Genomic DNA, 22,143 nt, shown 5'->3' on the forward strand with positions numbered 1-22,143 from the left:
AAAGCTGCAAACTTTATATTTTCCATAAAAGAAGTTCAAATGTGGTGGGATTTGTTTGAATAACTGCAAGTGATGGATCAAAATCAGAGAAACTGACGGATCGGAATAAGAAATGGAATGACACAAATGTCCTTTTCAGGCAAAGAATAAAAACCTATCTTTCATATTAAGCATAACCTATGGTCTGAGGCTTAGCATGAAACAGTGGAGCGCCTTATTCCCTCAGTTTGATACATGATATGTGCTCTTTAAACAAATCATCTGGTCTCTGCTCCTATACAGTCTCATACAGGGGCAGAGGGTTTGGGGATTTTGCAATGTCATCTGGGATTAAAAAGGAGCAGCACATCAGAGCCCCGGGCCACACCACCTGGAGCCCCTATACGATCCCTGGCGCTGCACCACTCAGAAGCAGCCCCATTAGCTTACCGCCAAATAAATTCCTGGTCAACCAAATGACACTGAGCTAACAAAGCCTCGTTTCAGAAAAGATTACAACTTCAACAGGAAACCCTTTGATTATGAGTTTGTTTGAAATGTTATCAATACCATGATCATTACTGCGGATCAACAAAACCATCTCTAATCACCGTGCCTTGGCTGCACCTCCAGTTGTGCATCAATCTCCAGAAAAAAAAATCACGGTGGAGAATAGAGGAGTGATTTGTTTAACAAGAAGCACGTGCAATGACAAAGCGATTCCTTTCTCTGCGATGATCACCCACCTGCACACAGATTAGGTCAGATATTCACCTGAGCTGCCAACCTGTCACTCACGCTCAGTAAAAAAAAAAAAGAAAGAAACACACACAGCTCACATTCATTTCATGGAGCGAGTAGACCGAGGACAAGAGTTTACCTGTCCCTTTACCAGCAGAGGAGCATGTGCCCTGAATTATCAAGCAAACAGAGCAGAGCATACGCAGACTTTACAAAAACTATTATGATCCAGAGCAAAAATAAAATTCAGCGAAAAACGAACTGTCACCTCCGGCTGGGGTCACAATGTGCACAATCAAACACAATCTGCCAGTTACAGACATAAAAGCTGGTAAACCAAAGATTATGATATATAAAATATTGTAAGTACACTTTCTGTGTAAGTAATAATACTCGCAGTGCTCCGTTATCATATTCAAAGCTCTATACTTAAGAGAGATTACTATAATAAACAAATGTCTTGTCTACATTGGGCAATGGCCAAACTTTAGAAAGATAAATTCAAGTTCTGTTTTTTTAGGATCCTGCGTGAAGGCTGCACTTACAGTATTTTCCATTCTGTTATTCTTTTATTTGTTTATTTTGGATTAACAGGAAAACTTTGCAGATGATCAAAAGTATTTTCTCGAGGAAATCTTTCTCACGAAGTTCATCAATAAATGTCCCAACATTTCCCTCATTTGACAAAGCCCAATCAGTCATGATGCACAAGTTAATGCGGGATTAATAAATATAATTTGGACAACCAAAACCTATAAAAAGGCATTAAAAAAAGGATTTCAAATAAGCTTGACGTTAATATTTTTATTCACCGTTTCAGCTTAGTTGTTTAATTGTTCATACAAGTTATTGCATAATGCCAACTGATTGGTGAAGAGCACATTTCCTTTGGAATGCTGATCCACCTGAACCTTTGCAGAGAAGTGGGCTGAAAATGGGGAAGAGGACGCAGAGCTGATGCTTCGTCATCAGTTTAGTCTCTGGCGCCCCCTCGTGGCGTCTCTGCAGAACTGAAGGAACTCATTCAGAGTTCGTGAAGACAGATTATGCAACTCAGTCCAAAAAAAAACTTTTACTGAACAAAGCAAAGGGGTTAAAATATTTAATTAAAATGTAGTTGTCAAACTTTCCAAAGAGTTTATAGTTGAGTAACGCCTCTGAAGCTGTGACAGTGACACAAATGTGTTCTTCAAGTACTGCAATACCACAGTTCAGGTTCTGACAGTCCAATGCATCATTGGTTAGTGGGTTAAATGGCCCGAAGGAAAATAAATAAAATCAGGTTTCACCATTAAAACCACGGAGAGGTTTCCAGTGGGGGTGGGCGTCGGGTTGGCTGCACCTATGCACAGCTGGAAAGATAGGGAGCAATGTCATTTCCGATTTAAATGAAGAAACTATAGTGTTACACTAAGTACAGCATTAACAGAACAGACCAAGTGCACTAAATACACTTAGATTTAGTGTTCCCTCCCACTGTCAGTGCTGCAAAGTGAAAGCAGATGAAACTGACCTATGAATACTTCTATGGCTTGGGTGTAGTCAGTAGATAAGAGTATGAGTACAGTCACGTTATCTACTGAAAACAATTTGGAGACCGACTGTGGGATACTCCAGCATCGCGTCTTGTGTGAAGAACGTGATGTGTCAGTACACAATACTGACATGAGCAAGGGAGGGGCTGCTGCAAAACACACCGATAGAATGAATGCAAAGAGCCAAAAGAACACTTCCTGTTGATGCAAAAATTGCAGCAGCAACTGTCTGACACATCTGGACTGGAGAGGGGGGGAGGCCTGGCTGTAGTGTTAGCGAACTACTGAGGGGAATGGACAACGTTCAATGCTAATCTGGAAGACGGTGAGTTTCGTGGACTTCCACTTTGGCTTGGAGCGGAGACCGTAATGCGTTTGTAATGTCGGCGCGTCTTTGCTCTTACGGTGAAAGTAATGGGGAAATAATTGCCCGTCACCGTGCGTTAGCAACCAAATGCTAGCTAGCGTTAGCCGCTACTTAGCACTGGTCGCTACTACACGGAATGGCTGCCAGCAAGCTAGCGCTAGCTGTTAGCATGAGCTAGCTAGCATAATAGCTATTTCATATGACAGCCGACATAGTTTGTACCCGCATTCGACGTTGCAGTTTAACGCTAGCTACTGTACCATATAATGCTGTCATGCTTTTGTACAGTCAGGAAAAGCGTGACCAAACCGCAAGACAATCCACTACCCGAGACAGAGAGAAGTCTGTGTGAAAGTTACGCATTTTTCTGAAATGATTGCTCGATTGTAGGCTAGCCATATAGCTAACGTTAGTTAGCCGTCGCTTGTGTGCTGCCTGATAGTTGGGTGGTTAGGCCCTGTGAGCCGCTGCATTTTTTAAAACTAACGTTAACCTGGCTACAAGTAACCGTTGAAATGAGAAATAATGGAGACATTTTAAAAAAGCAGGTAGCTATGACGGTCAAGCTAACGCTAACGTTAGCTGCACCGCAAGGTAGACCGCCCCATCAATTGCTAACTAACTACTAACAGAACGGTTAGCAGCAAAGTTTGAGACCCCGCACATTTGCTCCCCGATGTTTCGACACTGTACGTATGAACGATGGGATCAACAGTACGTTACATGCTAATGTAACGTTACCCCGGTGTTCATTCACAATGAAGCTAACACGGGTAACCGTGACTGCTGGTGAACAAGTTAACGCTTTAAACGTGTAGCGAAGACTTGCAATAATTCACCAGACTTGCCTTAATTTCACACCACTGGCATGAGGCCCGAGTGCATTCATGGTGTCGGAACCGAACCAGGACTGTTGCCTTCGGTGGTTTTTGTGGGACATCCTGTTTAGTTAAAGGCTCCAGTATTGACAGCGTTCATTGGTAACAATCGGTGTAGCTGTAAAGTAATTGTATGTGATTACAGTAAAGGACAAAGTGCAGTGACATGGCAAGTTAGTTTCAGTTATAGGTGGGTTCAACCAGGCCACCCGGACTGTGTACTCCACTGACTCACATTTACTCTGAAATGTCCCTGAAATGTTCTGCTGCGTTAAAAGCCCCCTTTGAAACCAGCAGCCTGTTATTCCTGGACAACTGCGTGTGAAACCAGTCTAAATACAATAACTACAGGGCATGTCAGAACAGATAGGAGCCAGAACAATTAGGAATTTTGCATGAGCAGGCATTATGGCTTTGCACCCATTCAACTCTATTTCTTATTATCCCGCTTCTGTTTGGGATAAGCAGTAAAACTGAAGTGGTTTGAACCGCCTGCAGAAATGAGCGATTGTGCAAGGCATATAGAGGCTGGATGCAGAAAGTCATGTCTGGTGAAACAGGACTGGGAGGGCTTATCCTGGTAATCTGGAAATTCAGAATAGCTGTGGCAGGGTCAGAGGTTATCGATTTTAGCAGATCTGTCCGAAGCAGTTAGCGCATGATTTCCCCTGATATTGCTGGCAAACTCTGAAGTTTTGTTGTGGGCTCATGATTATTGAAACAGACGTAGTTGTACTTGCTGTTTTCTAAATCACAAAGTGAAAAGTTAAATTGGTGTTGTATTTACTTGCTTACTAGCGTGATCATTTTGGGAAGATGACAGCAGAACAGACACTACATGTCGACATTTACAGGCGTTTTCCTGCCTGTCAGCAGCAAACAACGGCTGCGTTGGTTGAGCTCATTTCTACCTTAAGCAAAACCTGATCATTTGGCGGTAATAAAACCTGTTTTAAGGGCATTGCGTCAAATGTATGACTGCCAACTGTAATTGCACCAGTGGAATCGCTGCGGGGTAGCTCGAAGTGAGAAGACAATGTACCAGGATGATATCCTAGCTAATTAGAGCTGGTCATTAAAAGCACCCTCCATGCCGCAACTAGATGTGGTAAATTTGTCAAGACTGACGCCAACAATAGGCATGAAACCTGCTGCAGGAGGGAAGGACAGAGAGTACTGTCGTGGATGAACTAGGCTCCCTTTCAACTAGTTACTCTCGTCTGAATGCATCAGTCGCTTGCAGTGAATGCAGATGTTGGAAATGGGAAAGGCTGTCCTTGTGGATTTTTCTTTACATCACCAAGGAGAACTTGATTATGCGATCAAATAGGGGCTATGACAATAAATATATATAACAAACAATGCTAAAAATGGTTTGATTGTGTTGCAGAGCACGCTCTTCGTGGCAGTACTTTTTTTGGTATTTGAACGGCGCTTTGTTCTTCAACACGTCGTGGTTGTAGGCAGGAAGTTTGCGTGAAGGCAACACGAACAAATATGGAACGTGACACAGAACGAAAGAGTCTTTCTGAAAAGGAGAAAGTAGTGAAATGTAATAAGAATTAGGCCTTTCCTTTTTCTATAAACTATATGATCTGACATGTATTGTTATCTGGATATGCGTTGGTTTATATGGAGATATGGGATTTTGGTCTTAAAGCGCAGCCCTAAGATCACGGCAGACTGACTGCACTGAATGAGTATGTTGTTGGAAAAGATCTTTTGTGTTTTCATCTGATCAGCGCGTGAGTAGGCAGAAATGAAAGATGAGCGTTTTCTTGTTTTCCACTCATTTACTCAGAGAACACACCCAGAGGCTACGCATACAATATTTAACCCTGCATACCGAGCTCCCACTGAGCCTCAGCCGTTTCCACAGAGCGCGTTACTCTCACATCATACCTTTACTTCGCTCACTATCTACTCTATTTTTATCTTGTTTTTCATTATCTCTTTTAAATTGCTCTCCCAACCTTTGCTTGTGAAGCACTTCTGAGCCGGGTCTGGTTTGCCCCACAAGCTGTTTTTCAAAGTAGGTGAAATGCTGCTGATGTTGAAGAAAGCACACAATGCCTGCATGCTGACTTTGATTTTTCTTCAAATGTTTTTTTTTTTTTTTCATTTCTCTCCTTTTTGTGAGCGACATGCTAACGTTTAGAGACTTTAGGTGATATCGTACCACCACAGTTATGCTGACCTGATGGTCACAATGTGCTCAGCATCCTTTAAAGCCTCCCACACGAAGCAGCTGTGTCTAAAAGGTTTATTAACAAGCGGGGAACTAGAGCTGCAGATGGAATTTTTGAGCTGAGTTTAAACATTTTCCTTTTTTTCCCACGTGAGTCGAGCATGTGATCCTCACCCAGCATGTGGATCTCAACTACTGAGCATGCATTCTTTGGCTTCCCTTCAACTTGGCTCCATTCAGCGTGCATGCTGCTGGCGGTCGTCACTGATACGTTTTACTGTATGAACATGTTGTGTTATGGGCAACTGAGAATAATGTACACCTTCTTAGGGTTGTGCTTTGCTCCATCTTTCCCTCCTCTGCGCCAGGACGACGGCATATGGTTTGTTGGACAGGTGTCTTGGCAAGCTTTGGCAACGGGGGAAAGTGTTTATGTTCCGAAAGTGCTGACAGAGACTCGATGCGCAGATCATGCTGAATTGCTAGCGAGGGGTAGGGAGGGAGAGGAGGAGGTGCAGCGGGAGAGAGGGGAGAAGGGCAGATGGAGTCGGGGGAGAGGAGGGTTAAGCTGGAGAACTGATATATGCTAAGGTTTTGCAATACGGAAGTATTTGCGTGCATAAAAGCCACACAGCCGGGACAATATAATTTCATGTTACAGTTTCCACAGTGTGGTTTGACTAGTTCTGCTGAGAGGGCAGGGCTACGCCTGTTAATATTTTATCAGCCCGGTTAAGTCCATATATTGTTGTGTAAGGCTACCATGCCACTTCTGATGGGGCAGCTCCTTTCATGTAGGGAAGTGTGTTTCAGGAAAGCTGAATGCTTGTATGCTGGGAAACACCTCAATGCAGAGAAAGGCACAGGTGAGAATGAGCAGATCAGCCGGCGACGCCCACAATTGGCCAGCTCCAACAGCGTGTGTTGGTGTCATTACCGCCGCTTGTTTGTGCAACTGTATCACAGAAGCCTTGAAGAAAGACTTAGAGACCTTTCAAGGAAGCTTAGTGCTTGCTCACCTCCCAGGCAGAACCAGATCGTCTGCTTTCTCTGCCAAATGCAGGATGTACACTTCTATGGCTTCCCACCTGTATGCCTGTTACACTTCACCAAAATCAGTGTACGTGTGACGCTGGTGCCTCATTTCCAATCACTCGCAATCGTTTCATCGACTTTCCTCGCGATTTCGTGTTTAGCGATGACAGCTGTGATGAATAATTGAGAGAAAATTAAGTTAATTAACAACAAATCAAGGATGAAGTATGCAGAAGTGAATTTTCAAATCCTGAATTTTTTCTTTTGCTCGTGTCGTCTTCTTTGTTCTCGCACGTCCTCTAATTATTGCACTTTATTCTGTTAACATGGTGCCATCCAACAATGTTTTCAGCACTCTCTTTGCGGCGCTATGGACCCATTATAAAAACTGGAGCTATTTATTAAATCAGTGCATGTTATATGCAAATCATGTTGGTCATTTTCTGAGTATAGATTCACAACAAAATTAGTTTTGGGTGTCCAGCTGTGCCGTCTGTCTTTGTTTAACCAGGAAGCTTCGCTTTATCGCTCTCACCAAAGCCACCAGACTCCATTCACAGAATCGGTTATTTTAGCACAAACTCGTAAGAAACAAAAGAAAACTCACCAAAACCTTCTTGGCTCACCTTTCCACTGCTCCACCAATCTCCACCAGCCCTGGTTTGGTTGAAACAAACTCAATTCTCTGAGTTAGATGTGAAGATGTCGGGAGAGGAGCGAGGGGGAGGGCGGACATCACAGACGCAGCGGGGAAAGCGGCGTGTGGAGCCAGAATATTTTCATTTAACTCTGCAGTCATTTTCACTGGCCGTTATGATCTGTGAGATTTAAATATGTTGGACCTGAACAGATTTTTCCCGGTAATAAAAAGAAAAAAGAAAAACAGTAATTACCGGATAGCAGAAACGCCCTCCTGAACAATAGAGCCTGACCATTACTGAGGCGGAGGCCAGTATCAACATATGGGAAAATCTGACACAGCAGTCAATATTCATATTTTACACACATGCATGAGCGAACATTAGAGGATCCCTTAAATTTGGTCGTTAGAGATTTTTTACTGCTGAACAATAGACTTTATTATCAAGGACAAAGGTGGTAGGAGGAGTAAATGCAAAATATTATATAACGTGTGCCATATTGGATTGTACGTTTCTGTGGAAAGTTCATCAGCATGAGTGTCACGACAGGAGCAGGCGACATGGAGCCAGCAGTATAGAAGGGATTTTTATATTGTCTCAAAGCCTACATTATCATATTACTTAGCCCTGTATCTGAAGATAAGAACAACAAATACAACAAAATCTATTCAGCTCTCGTAGACGTGGCCTGTGAAGTGCTGCGTCTGCTGCAGTGCAGGCAGTGGTGTTTCTTTTAGCTCACTTCTGTACACAGTGACTTATCTCAAACAGCCTCCGTCTCTGGTGTGCATATACTTTACAGCACAACAGCTTTTTGTTAAACGGGGAAATATAAAAGTGCTGCAACGCGTTGCAAATGTCATGTTTTCAAATCTAATGTTTCCTTCTGGCTTTCTCCCTTTTTCCGTCAGGCTGTCGGCAAACTGGAGAAACATATCCAAGAAATGGACGACGGCAGCTACATCGAGTTTGATGTGCCGGAGTTCAGCAACACTGTTCTGACCCAGCTCAACGAGCTGCGGCTGCAAGGGAAGCTGTGTGACATCATTGTTCACATTCAGGGCCAGCCGTTTCGAGCCCACAAGGCCGTGCTGGCAGCTAGTTCACCCTACTTCCGTGACCACTCGGCTCTGAGCACCATGAGTGGCCTTTCCATCTCGGTCATCAAAAGCCCCGAGGTGTTCGAGCAGCTTCTCGCGTTCTGCTACACGGGTCACATGTCCCTGCAGCTCAAGGATATCATCAGTTTCCTCACCGCTGCCAGCTTTCTGCAGATGCAGGCCATCATTGACAAGTGTACCCAAATCCTGGAGAGCATCCACTCCAAGATCAGCATCCCAGTGAGCGTCTGCAGCCCAGAGAAGGACGACTCACAGACCAGCCACAACGGGGTCAATGACAGCAACCTCTTTGTAAACCCCACCCAGATCTCCCCCCCTTACTACTCCCGGCAGAGTCAGGCAGGACACGAAGCGCGCTTTGAGCTGGTGGGAAAAGGCCTGGGCCGCGTGCGGCAGCCGGAGGAGGGCCAGTCGGACCGAGGCAGCAGCGATAGCGTGTCAGAGCACGACGCTCCCATGGAGGGAGAAACGGAGCAAGTGGAACTGATCGGCAAAGATGGGCAAGTAACAGACGTGCATGTGAAGATAGAGAAGACCGACAGGCCCACCTACTCAGATAGCTCCTCAGCCGGCGATGACGGCTACCACACGGAGCTGGTAGATGGAGAGCAGGTGCTGGCTGTCAGCGTGGGTTCTTACGGTCCTGTCATCCAGTCCGCTACCTACTCTTACTCAGGGCTGTCCTCCCCGTGCTTCGTCAACCTGAGCAGCTCCAGTCCTTCCCGCTCCATACTCAGCGGCTTCAGGGGTGGGCGAGCCAGGGCCAAGCGCCCCTTGGCCATCCCAGCGGGGGTGCTGAGTCACATCAAACCGGGCTCAGACGACGGCGAAGCGGCTGTGGGACCCACGGGTCTGGAGAACGACGTGCGGGAGCGCAGCCTGCGGAGCCAGTGGTACCCCTACAGCGAGAGACTCATTTGCATCTACTGCGGAAAGACCTTCAACCAGAAAGGGAGCCTGGATCGCCACATGCGCCTGCACATGGGAATCACCCCATTCGTGTGTAAGTTCTGCGGCAAGAAGTACACGAGAAAAGACCAGCTGGAGTACCACATCCGTGGCCACACGGACAACAAGCCCTTCCACTGTCAGATCTGTGGCAAATGCTTCCCCTTTCAGGGCACCCTTAACCAGCACCTGAGGAAGAAGCACATGGGAGCGTCAGAGGGCAGCAATCACGTGGACTCTCCAGAGAGGACGGAGGGAAGCTCAGGTCAGAAGGACCAGGAGGAGACGTCTGAGGGGATGGCCTTCGAGGCGCAATATGCAGAAGAGGCACCAGCCAACGAAATGGAGGAGAGTTCAAAATGCAGTCCAGAGGAGGCTCAAGCATCAAGATGTGATTTTTAGGTCCTGCTTCAGGTTAAGGAAGCTTTAAGAAATGTTTAACTCAACTTAAAGGACTTTTTTTCTCTTTGAATCAGCTCCCTCCACTATGGACATTTCTTGCATCAAGGGTTTCTGTCATTTTTGTGAAAGCTAGATGTTGAATGCAGAGAGCAAATGGGTGCTTTATAGAAATTTGATTCTTTCAAGCAAAGGGAGTAACAACTTACTATTTTTGAGGCGGTCACAATAATCAAGACCCCCTGATTGATTTCTCTTTTTATCTTTCCATGTTTTTTAAAACATATTTACAGAGTTATATAGGCATGTTGCAATAATTGATAATGTGAAAGCTCTGGTAAGATGCTAGTCATATCACCTTTTTACCTGACCTGTTTTTGCACATGTGGCCACAGGAGGTCACTTACTCACAAGGAATGATTTTTCTGCCAGTGCAAAGCTTCGTGTGACATATCCGTTCAATACCTCATGATGCAACTACATACTCATAACAGACAGTATTTTAACTTCAATGAAACTCACCAGGTTCTACCTCATAGCCAAGAACCTACCAGGCACACACACACACACACACACACACACACACACACACACACACACACACACACACACACACGTGGTCACCGTTTTGAAATCCGTTTTTAGGTTTTATGTACAGTATCTTATTGCCAAACCCTGTAAAGAATATCCTCAACACAAAGCCTTGATACTTAGGGGAAATATTCCTTGCTGATTGTATGGATTCGGGACAAAGTCCTCATCAAATGTTTCACGGTCAGCCAGGTTAAATTGATGATTAAGAAGGTGCTATGTTAGGAGTGCATTACGTTTGCTAGCTTTCTTCTACGTTTGTTTTCAGCGAGGGGGAGAATAGAGTAAGAAAATGGCCCTGTATACTTTCAAGATATGATTTTGCTGTCTTACGATGTTTGTTCCACAAAACACTTTTTAATCTTCTCATCACTACTGGAGATCTCGCTCTGTCGGCCAATGGCGTGCTCTCACACGCCGTCATCCATGTAATGGGTGAATTACGTCCATGCAGTGAAGTCATTTGTACTCCTCTATACTCTGACTGCAGACTTATGCTGAGTTATCGTGCGTGTAAATGGTTTTGTCCTGACGTAGGCTTCTAGGTTAGCGCTCGGTGTCGGGAGCGCCGGTCGTCCACTCAGCACAGCAGGAACAGCCCTGATGTGTTCACGTCATCCGCGCAGTGTGCTAGTCTGAATAATATGCAAACAGAAAGAACAAAGGAATCTCAGCCATTCTGACCTGGTTTTTCTTCCATTATCTGAACGAGCTCGCGGTTTGTTTCCTTTCGATGGGACAGCCGGGCCGCGACCTCTGCTCTCTGCATCGGTGCGGGTCGAGTGCGGGCTTGGAGCATGTGTCGCTCGTTGGTCAGTGCGACTGTGTGGCGTTGACACATGCTGGGTTAAGGCTGAGAGGCGAAGGTTGTCGGAGCTAAGCGGTGATCCAAAGTATTGATGCACTTTGCAGAGTTAGTGGGTGGGACGGGGGCTGTCCCGTTGATCAGATGTGCTGGTTTCTGTCTTAATTCTGGTGCAGCCGCGGCAGAGAAGGACTTGCTTCATCACAGCGGTGATTTTTTTATTTTTTTTTTTTGTGAATTTTGATGAGACTCTGCAATCACATGAATACTATTGGCTCCAAGCCGTGCATATGGCAGCATTGTATTTTATCTATACTGTTTGAACCATGGGGATCAGGGATGGGGTGGTGTTAGTATATAGAGACTTGGTTTAATTTCCATTGTGACTTAAAATAATCTGCATTCACAGTAAATGCATATAAGGCACTTAGAAGGCCTGATTGGTTATCATATTTAGCTCATTTAAAGCTCAGCTGGGTGGTCCCTTTTCGTGCTATCCTACTTTCTTATCTGCCATCCAGCTGTTTAATGCCTTTTTAGAGGAGCACCTGCTATACGCTTGTTCTCGTCCCATCTGGTCCAGCTGAGTTTGCGTCGATGAGTTGAGTTAGATTATTTCACACTTTTCATATAATTTTCTACTTTGTGTGACTTTGGTGCGAGAATATTGTGTTTTATTGCTTATGTGTAATGTTACGTGGAGAGCGCGCTCTTTTTATTCCACTGAATGTGCTGTCTGCGTCTTCGCTCATTGACGGTCCAGATAGCAAACCAAACTTTAGGGAATTTTGCAAAAATCGGTATAGCTAGCTTTGCATCTAAGGATTCATGACAAACACTTCATCATCACCCACAGCCGGTCAACCCGTACGATACCTTTTAGATGAATGTTTACCACTTCGAGGTTATTTCTGTCGGCCGCGGACGTGACGCGCAGGTCTGACAGCTCGTCAGAGAAATCGGTCGCGAGCTAATTTGAGTCTGCATACGATGATTCTCGCCCTTCACCCAGAGAAAAGGAGGAACCCTGCTGCATTAATGTCGGCCATGTTTTTTGAGTAATGGGTACAAACGGCTAGAACGATTTCGTGCCAAGAGTTCACACCAAAGACTAATAGGTGATTTTTACCAGTCGGTTTTGACTGCGTTGCGTTAATTGAATGCTCATTGAGAAGAAAAGGCTCTTAGTTTAACGTAGGACTAGTTCGTTGAAAAGGAATGTACGTTTCCCTGTTTCTAACAATCACTTGTGTATAATTTGAACAATTTGCTAAGACGACGTCCAGCCGTGACGTCACAGACGACATCATATATTAAGCCATACGGAAGCTGACGATATAAAAGTTGTGCAATAGGTATCGTAATCGTTTAAAGCCAATGTCAACAAAAAAAGAGAACTCTTCACTAAAAGTGGCATCTTAAACTTAGTGCCTTGCCACAAGCTTTACGTTGTAGATCCGGGCACTTGGATTCCTGTGCCTCTTTCGTTTTTTAAGGATCGAACACAGAGATTAGGAGACAATATGGCCACGTCATTTATTGTCGAGTGGTGCCAAGAATGAGTAGAGCTGAAATCCTGTCATTCTTGTCCATGTTGTTGTCCCCCCCCCCACCCCCGCCCCCTTGTTTTTGCTTTTCACCATTTGATTCACTTTCGTCACGCGACGGAAACCTGACTTTAAGATTGAACTGATTTTGTAGCAGTCGATTACAATCAGATGAGGCCGACCGCTGCCCCTCGCCCAGAGGCCGTACTGCGTCCCTCCTCTCACCACTGAGGACAATCTTGGCAGCACACCGTAGTTTTTAGGCGTTTTAACGACGGAAGGCGACGCATGAGAAACACAAATCTACTTCCTCTCCACTCTGTCGGAGCGTCTGGCGGGGGAACAGCTGCTCGGGTATTTAGCAGATTACAAACGGAGTATTTGTGGAGGAAAACAAGCTTACCCTCGTATACTGTAGCTTAATTGCACGTCGCTCAACCACGAAATTGTATAAAATTGCCAATGGATAATTTTTTAGCTTGAGTTTTCTCGTATTTGTGTCATCGATTGTGCACTTACAGTTCCTGATTGATCGTAAAAACCAATTCCATCCGGGGAGTCCAGTTTGTCTCCGCTGTAATCACTTTGGTCGGGACCTTTCCCCTGAAACGGTGCTTTTAGACTTGATTTCTTTTTCCAATCAAACGAGTAAACCTGTCGGTGTGGTCATCGCAGGCGAACGGAGGGGGATTATCTCAACGCTTTTCATTAATTCTGAGTACTTATGTGATAGTACACACCTACCGAGCCAACTGAACTTGACACACACTCGTCAGCTCTTAGTTCCACACCTCGGAGAGGAACGGGAGATGCATTATGGGCCACAAGTAATCAAAAGGAAGTGTTTACAGGGAAGGCTGTCAGACTACTTTTTGAAATTGCAGCTCGTCCTATTCTTTTTATAATAAACTCACTTCAGGTAGTTTACAAACACTGATACAGGCTTAGAAAAATCTTAAGTCTTCCATAGCTTTTCTGTCAGTTTCTGTCCACTGTGTATTATGAAAAAAGAAGCAATAACCTTTTTAAAAGTGGTGTATTGGGATCATCAAGCCTATCGAAATATTGGCCTGTCACAAACAAAGCGAATGTCAGGGAGCTGTTGAATTGAAGTAGGACCAGGACAATTTGATATTGATTTATTTTTTATATATTTTCTGAAACTTTGGACAGGTTGACTTCCTCTTCAGAAAAAAAAACAACAACAACAGCGTCTATATAAATGAAAAAGTGGTGTTGCTTACTGTTGAGATGCTCATCAGAATCCAGTGGTAGTCAGTAAACTGCAACCCAAGAACTGAGCGTGTGGTCATCGAACTCAGTGGCACTGTTCAGAGCTGCACCTCCAGCTGTGTCCAACAATGAAAGGGATTTTTTTGGGCTGTATAGCCACTGTTTCGGAGCGGGCGGTCTGCCGTCACGGCGAGGTTCACCGGTCTCCTTCGGCTCCTCGGGCGCTGAGACTGTAGTTGTAGTTGTTCAGGATCAGAGGGGAAGTTTCTAGTCCAGCTGTGGCTCCTTTTCCTTTACAACTCCCTCGACTCTGCACTATCACGTCTCTGGCTCATATGTATTTGGTGACAAGGCAAAAAAAACTTAGAACTCAGGGTTTATAGTGTTAAAAGTGGTCTCATTGGACATACATCTTATGTCCATAGTATAATTGTGCACTTCTCTTCAGGTGGGGAAACAAGTCCTCAGTCAGTGGTTCCCAAACATTCTGCCTCAAGGTCTCAATGAGCCCATATTTTCCACAGAGCTGAGGCCCGAGGGGCGCCGGAGACCATGAGCCCAAGCATGGCGGCAGAGACGCCCCGACTCCTGTTTTTGTCCACTCTACACACAACCTCACAACCCAACTGTGAACCTCAGAACTCTACTGTTTTGTACAACTATGAAGTAAATGAAGCTAGCTAGAGCTGATGTTGTATCTATTGCCATTTATGAATTTATTTTATAGCATGAAATAAAATATATTTATTCAAATTATATATTTTACTCATAATCATTCTGTGCTGCTTCATTTTGGTTCTTAAGCTTGTAAATTGCTTTTTTATTATATAAAAATGTCAATAGAATAATGCGTTTGTAAAATAAAGACGCTGATTTGGCTCCGATTTGTCTTTTGTGTGTCTCAAAGAGCAGTTTGTGTGTTTACATGTGCGTGAAAGTCAGTCAGAGCGTTTGGAGTGACGGGGAAGAAAAACACGAGTCACGTGACGCTGCAGTAAACCTTCATGAAAGCACCTGATGCACGTGCCATGTGGAGCCTCCAGAGGGCGCCACAGAACAACAAACACCTTGACCCACTGCAGACCCTCTGAGCTGAAACCAGGCTGCTTCACTTCATCTAATCCCAGCAGCTGTGAGGCAGTGATCGGCCGCTGGTGTGAAAATTATTTGCGTTTTGTTGGAGAATAATTAGCAAACCAGATGTCTGAAAAGACACTTTCCTCTTGTGCTGGAAAATAGGCCATTCACACACGTCACCCGGGCCAAGCTGCAGAGAATAAAACCATAAATCGCTTCAGTCTCAAGACGGCTGGTGATAAAATGAATTTATCACCAAACAGGCTCCTTTTCCTGCTGGATGTCCTGTCAGATTCTCTGCATAATCCTCAGCAGTGTTATTGCTTCTGTCCCTGCTGTGTTAAAAAATGCGTCCAATGGGAGGAATATATTCACAAAGTGGCACAGCTGTGCAGCAGCCTCCCATAGTGTTACTGCTGTATGTGGGTTTTACAAAAGTAAGACCACGAGGCAGCTAATAAACCAAGCTGTGCAGCTCTGAAATAGTTAGCATCTGTGTTTTCAGGCTGCAGTCTTCACTGGGAAGATTTTCAGCGTTGTGCCTCTGAAATGTTGGTGATCATCTCAGTAAATAACAACGCTTGGCAGCACGTGACGTGAATGAGGCCACTCAGTGCTGAAAATCCTAATAAACTGGATGAATTGTTTAAATGACAGCATTATGTGGCTGCACAGACACGTGATCCTAAAATAATAGGCTAAATTGCTCTGTTCAGTGGAATATGAGAATTAAGAAGAACCGCAGAAAACAAGGCCAGGAAGGCCGAGGTAGCCCTGTTTCCACACTGCCTGTTTAACTGCATTCTGCGGGTTTGATGTGCTGTGGCTCTGTGACAGTAACTCCACCAGCTGGACTGGAGTAAAAAAGTGAGAGACATAGCTGTTTCACACATTCGTCCTCTGAGGGTCACCATTAGCTTTGTGTTGATGCTGTTTGGTGTCTCATCCTCAAACTCCAAACGCTTCACAAAGGCTCATTTCTGCCTTATAGCAGCAGGCTCTTATGTGAGTGCTGCGTTTATTTGCCCCTCTCCGTCATGTTAAAGCTAAACTGTCCCTCTGAGGAGCTTTAAAATCTCTGTTTTTTGTCATTATTGAAACAGGGCTGAGGTGGAGGCGGCTCTGGCTGCCCCTCCGGCTCCGGCTGGCACTTCCAAACGCTAATATTTATCATGATGTTGTTGCCTCACTGCTCTGAAAGAGATAATACTGCCTCGTTACACGGACTCTGAGAGGAATGAGTGTCACTCATGAGGAAGAAGAGGAAAACAGGTGAGAGGTCCCACCTACACAAGATGAACTCACCATCCTGTGGTTACCAGGTTTCCTTAAGCCTGGAGGAATTACTTCTCCAGCTGACAGCTGTGGTTCTCACTCAACCATCACAGTGTTAAATCACTTAATAGGAAAAACATAAAGTGTCAATTTAGGGAAGTTAACCTTTGACCCGTGGCCTGACACACAAAGCGCCACAGTGCGCCGGCGCGCGGCCTCAGGGCGCACAGTGGGCCGCGTGTGAGCGCCAGCAGGACCCGGCAGACTGAGCCGCAGAGCAGGTGAGGAAGCACCTCTGTCAGCTGGATGTTGTTATGTTTTAGTGGCTGAATTTACCTGCTCGTCCGCTTCGCGTGCGGCTGGACGCGGTTGGCTTGTTTAACGTGTTTGACAACGCGAACACCTGTGGCAGGTAAGCAGCGGCTAACAGCTGGGCTGCTGCGAACGCTGAATGAGCCTCCGGCCTGCTGCCGTGGTTCGGCCTTTGCTGTTGGAGGATTTCACATTCAGACATTAGCAGCTGAAGTAGTTAATGTGGGTGAACTCTTGGCGGGCTGCGCGGGACTACAAATCCCAGGCTGTGCCGCAGGTGTTCATGATATTGTGTCCAGGCGGCTCTTTGGGGCACAGCAGCGCAGTAAACATGCAGGTGTGCGTGATAAAACACCAGCTGACCTGCTATTCTGCGCGCTAGCTGGCTGTCACGACTTACTGCGACACCTGAACGCAGCAGAGCGATTGTTAATGCTGTTAGACACACCTGTCCACTCCGCAGATGGCAGGGACACTGCAGGCTTACCTGAGAGCTGAAGTCAGCTGGGACAAGATGAGGTTTTCAGTTAGGAAAATGATTGAAGAGTGAATGACCTGCAGCTGCATTCTGTGATGATGTGCTGGGATTAAAGACCGTTCAGCTCTGGGTCTGCTTTATATTCAGACTTTATGTCTGTACAGGACACTTTCCTTGGACTCATCTGTCTGTTTCTACTCCAGCTAGAGTCAAACAGCAAATTACAGCATTCGGCTGAAGTGAATGTTAGTGTGCTCTAAATTTAAACGAGTCAGATTTTGTTGTTGTTAAGGAGGTTTTTACTCAGAATAACAAATCAAATCTGTGTTGCTTCATGTCAAGAAGAAAAACACGGCGCAGTAATGAAATGGTTAAAAAACAAACCTTTCAGCTGCAGTACGTTTCCAATGCTTTAATTAAAAAACAGTCATTTCTAAGACGCCACCATCCTTTCTAATCCCTGTGTTTTATTAAACTACTTGCAGCTCTTATCTTAAAGTGAGCTGATAAGCACTGCAGCACCTTCACTCACAGACCTTACCTGGATGAGGAAAGCTGGCGTTCGTGTGTCTTGGCTGGCACGACATTAACCAAAACCCGGAGCATCAGGAACATCTGTCAGATTCTTCAAAACCGCTCCTTTTCCCAATATGAGCCTTTTCATGTTGTTCATATTTTCCTTTATTAAAACCGAGTCAGTGTGCTGGGCTGGAGGCGATCCAGACTCACAGTCGAGCAACGCGTTCGAGGCTCTCCGTGTTGTTTCTGTGTTGAGCCTGAAGACCGCAGCTTGTTTCTTATGGAGCGTGCAGCAGCAGCAGTGTGGTAGCAGTTCATCAGCAGAGAGATTCGTTTTTGATGCATCTGATGTTACTGTTTTACATATTGGTACATGGTGGTAATCCGTATCTGCATTAAAGTGTCAGCTTTGTGCAACAAGCTGGTCACAGTTCATGACCTCACATTGTCTTTTTAATAGAAGTAGTGCCGGATAGGAGCGATGTTCGTATGTGGGGCTCTGCGTGTGTGTGCACTTATTGATAAAAAAGAGCTGTTGGATGAAACATGCAGAGCGAACAGAGCTTGGCTCTTTCTGGTCACGGCCTGCACATGGAAAAAATGTGAAATGTACCAAATTGAAGTATTGCCGTCCATGTCTGAAGGGTGAAGTGTATTTCATTAACTGTGAGAGATTTTGGTCTTTTGTTCTAACGGTCACGATGTCAGCAAAGCCGAAGCGGTGATATACTGCAACACTGGACAGTAAAACAAAATAAATTTCCATTGTGCTGAGGAAAATTCCTCCCGTCCATCACTGAGAGACTTCCTGCGCCTTCCCTGCAGGGGCCTCGCAGACGTTTTGGAAGGACATGAAACAGAGGTCAGATCTCAGGCTGCAAAGCTATAAGAAATCTGCACATCTCCACAGTTGGAGATCAGTTCAGATGCAAAGCTGCTGGAAGATGGAAAAAAACCCCGATTCAACAGTTCCACTCTCCAAGTAATAAACAATGAAGTGATTATTCTCCCGAAGAGAAGCTTCACCACATTATTCCACATTTCTATTTTTAAGCTTTTCTTAATAACTCCCACATGCATCACAATAATTTTACAGCAGCGATGAGGAGTGGTTTGAATAAATGACTTGGAAAAAGACGTCGGTTACCTTTTATTGCCGCCTTTTCTTGGATCTCTCTATTTGCTGTTCCACACAGTCGTGTTTTTGCTGACTTGCAGCGCGACAGTGACGGCGCTGAAGTCGGGCTTGTGTCACCTCGGTGGAATTCTCCATTAGGATGTGACAGAGACGAGATCCAGACTCCGAAACGAAAGCATAGCTGCGGTTCCTCAGTGTGTCTTTAGTCTGTGGTACGTTATGACAAGAAGATGGAGCGATCACAGGGAGGGAGAGGATGGAGAGAGGGAAAGGAGATGACAGGAAGATGGATGTGGACTCACTTTGCAGACACTTCACAGTTACTGTTAGAGGAAGGATTCTGTGCAAATATTCTCCCACTCCATGATAATCAGAATTATTTAATTTTATTTCACAGTTGTGCATGAAAAGATTTTAGCGTGACCGTCGTTCACGGCTGCTGCTGCTGTGAAAGCATTTAACACATCCTGAACACCTTCAGTGCACTGATGTTATCATGGTTTTAAACAGCGATTAACAATTCATCAGAAGTTCTGCGCGTGGATGAACAGATAATCAAAATATTAGTCATACTGCATCACGGCCGAGTGCAAAATCCAAACCACAGGAGCTGCAGCTTCTTCATAAAACAGCATCCCATCGTGGATGAGGCGTGTGGTGCCTGCAAATCAGATTCTCCAGCAAAAATCACATCATCATCACTTTCAGATTTTTTTTCAGTGGAATGAAAAAATTGTCAAAAATTCCCTTTCCCACTAAAATGGTGAGTCATATTTCAATCAGACTCTGGTTAAAGTACCCGCAGCGTGACGCTTCTCGTGTCAGGTGGTCTCGTCTCTTCGGGGACGTCGACGTTCTGCAGCGACAGCGTGAAATGTGAGCGGTTAGAGTCCCTGATGACACAGCTGGGCAGCGGTTCGGCCTTGTACGACTGCATTCAGTGAAAAGGTGGAGTGAGGAGGGTTCATGGGAGCACGGGAAAGAGAAAAAGGCTTCTGTTAAAAGTTCAAGGACGTGGACTTTCACAGATGTGAAACAACAATGCAAGCCAGCCTGAAGGTTCAGGTTTGAAGCCTCAGGAAATGCGGTCGTCTCTGTGCTGAGTGAGCACTGTGTCAGCTCCTGGTTTTCCATGTCGGTTGAGGAGTGGGGGCCGCACAGGCCACCCTTACTGAAGCTTTTCCATCGTGGTGAGTCCTCAGACGTACACGGCATCCAAAGAGTCTGTCCTTTCTGTTTATGGAGACGATGAAACATCGTCTTCTGTTTTACCACGATTAGGCTGATTGACATAACAGACTTAAACTGGTTTTGAGACGTAATTGCTGTAAAAACCTATTGTCCTGTCTGAGAACACAGAAGGATTTAGGACAAGGTGTGTTTTACTGTCTCATCGATCTTTACTAAAGCAGCTGGCGGGAGTGAGCGTCGCAGTGATGAATGTCTTCCTTTGTCCCATCCAAATCCTCTTTGTCATGGGGAAGAAAGCTTTTTAGCTTTTGACTTATGAGACAGCTTTAGCTGCCAGCGTTTTGTCGGTTTAATGTAGGACAAGTGTTTTGGCTTCTGTCTCGTAAGCATCCATCTCCACTCTGGCAGCACAACATGCTAACATGGCAAATTAGGTTTTATTCGAAGCGAGGGAACTTAAACACACACGTCACGTTTCGCTTTGCTTTTGCTTGGTCTCCTCAGACGATTGTCAGTCACAGGAACTCATGCTGATTGACTTCAGATGCTCCGAACCGTCCAAACCTTCCTGCTCTCGAGGCTGCTCACAGGACGTCTTGGTCGAGTCCAGCGTAAAGTCACTTTGGCTCCGTCTCCAGCTGTCTTTGGAAATCTCATTGACACATAGTAAAGTAAAGGTGGTTTCTGCTGTCGGTGGAGGCGACTGCTGGATGCATTAGTTTTACGAGCCTGTCACCTTTCATTTGTCAGTCTCTGGTGTGCTGACTCTATACACAAACACTGTGTTTGAGACGGCATGTTTTTTATGCAATTTAGTCTTTGTGATCACAGAAGCCCTTAAAGGGTGAGTCAGGTATTTTAAAGCCTGCGTTCTTTTACATATTCTGATGTGAAAATGACTAAAGGGTACAAAAAGCTTTGGTTTTGGTGCAGTAGTAATCTTTAGGGCCAAGTGCAGCATCAATGTACGTCCACTGAAAGTGTTTGTTTAACAGATGGTTGTTCTAACTGTTTTATTCGTTATGGAAAGGGTAGACCCTTTTTGTTAAAGAGTAAGATCCTTTTTGTTTAGCCAAAAACAGCTCTTACATCACTCCAGACTCCATTGATAAAAACAGGAATTTTACCTGTCTGCTGCTGCCTCCATCGGTGAGTTTGTTTGCGTTGTTGTGTGACTTTAAAGGATTAGATTGGATCCAAACTAACGTGTTAAATCAAAGTTATACACAAAAGTGCAGAAGAGTCACGATAACAGTGGCTCGTCGTCTGTGCATGTTCTCATGAGAGAGATGCCAGAGAGCAGGAGGGAGATCTGCATTACAACAAAACGAGAGAGAAATGATATGAACATGAGTTACACTTTATGATGACTCTTATGAAGTTAAATGGTGGAGTTTAGAAGAAGAAGAAGAAGAAAGAAGAAGAGGAAACGTACTTTATTAATCACATCACACAGGTGTTAGTTGCACTACACGCCATGCTTTCCGTGAAATTACTTTTTTCCGCATTTGACCCATCCTCGATCTGTCGATCCTCCGCGGCAGACCAGGAGCGGTGGGCTGCCAGCTGCCAGGCAACACTGAGCCCGCGCCCAGGGACCAGCACTCCGTCACCATCGGTCAGGTGGTGATCTTGCATGTTTTTAGTGGGGGTTATTACAGAGGTGAACACGGGGAGAACATGCAAACTCCACACAGAAAGGCCCTTTTTTTTTTTTTTTTCCCCTCAAGCAGCAGCACCAAGGCATGGTGGAGGACACACCACCAGCGCCCACAGCGGGATTCGAACCGGGGACCTTCTAGCTGTGAGGCGACAGTGTTACCACTTGTTCCACCGTGCCACCAAAGTTTAGTTTAGAAGCCTCTAGGATTTAATTAATACACTTTCATTCCTGATAAACTGTTAAAAGGCTAAAGGCACTGTGACGTCATCTGTGTCAGAGTGACTTCACGGGCTGAATTACACTGAAATGTGCCTTTTGAGCGGCAATGATTGGTCAATTAATCAATTAGTCAACTGAAAGATAATCAATCGCCAACTGTTGTGATAATCGATTAATCTTTTTTCAACTGAAAATGTCAAAAGTGTGCTGCTTCCAGCTTCTTAAATATGAGGATTTGCTGCTTTTCCTTTGTGATTAATGAC

General features: G+C 45.1%; 1 protein-coding gene across 1 annotated transcript; it reads left to right on the forward strand.

Moving 5' to 3' along the window:
- The first annotated feature begins 2,311 nt into the window (after positions 1 to 2,311).
- zbtb34 (zinc finger and BTB domain containing 34) lies at positions 2,312 to 14,884 on the forward strand. The gene is made up of 2 exons (XM_070964929.1): positions 2,312 to 2,580; positions 8,276 to 14,884. Exons 1-2 carry the CDS (start codon positions 2,563 to 2,565, stop codon positions 9,833 to 9,835), a joined length of 1,578 nt encoding a protein of 525 aa, XP_070821030.1. The 5' UTR covers positions 2,312 to 2,562; the 3' UTR covers positions 9,836 to 14,884.
- The last annotated feature ends 7,259 nt before the right edge of the window (positions 14,885 to 22,143 follow it).

This window comes from Chaetodon trifascialis, chromosome 6, assembly GCF_039877785.1.
Source record: "Chaetodon trifascialis isolate fChaTrf1 chromosome 6, fChaTrf1.hap1, whole genome shotgun sequence".
Lineage (NCBI taxonomy): Eukaryota > Metazoa > Chordata > Actinopteri > Chaetodontiformes > Chaetodontidae > Chaetodon > Chaetodon trifascialis.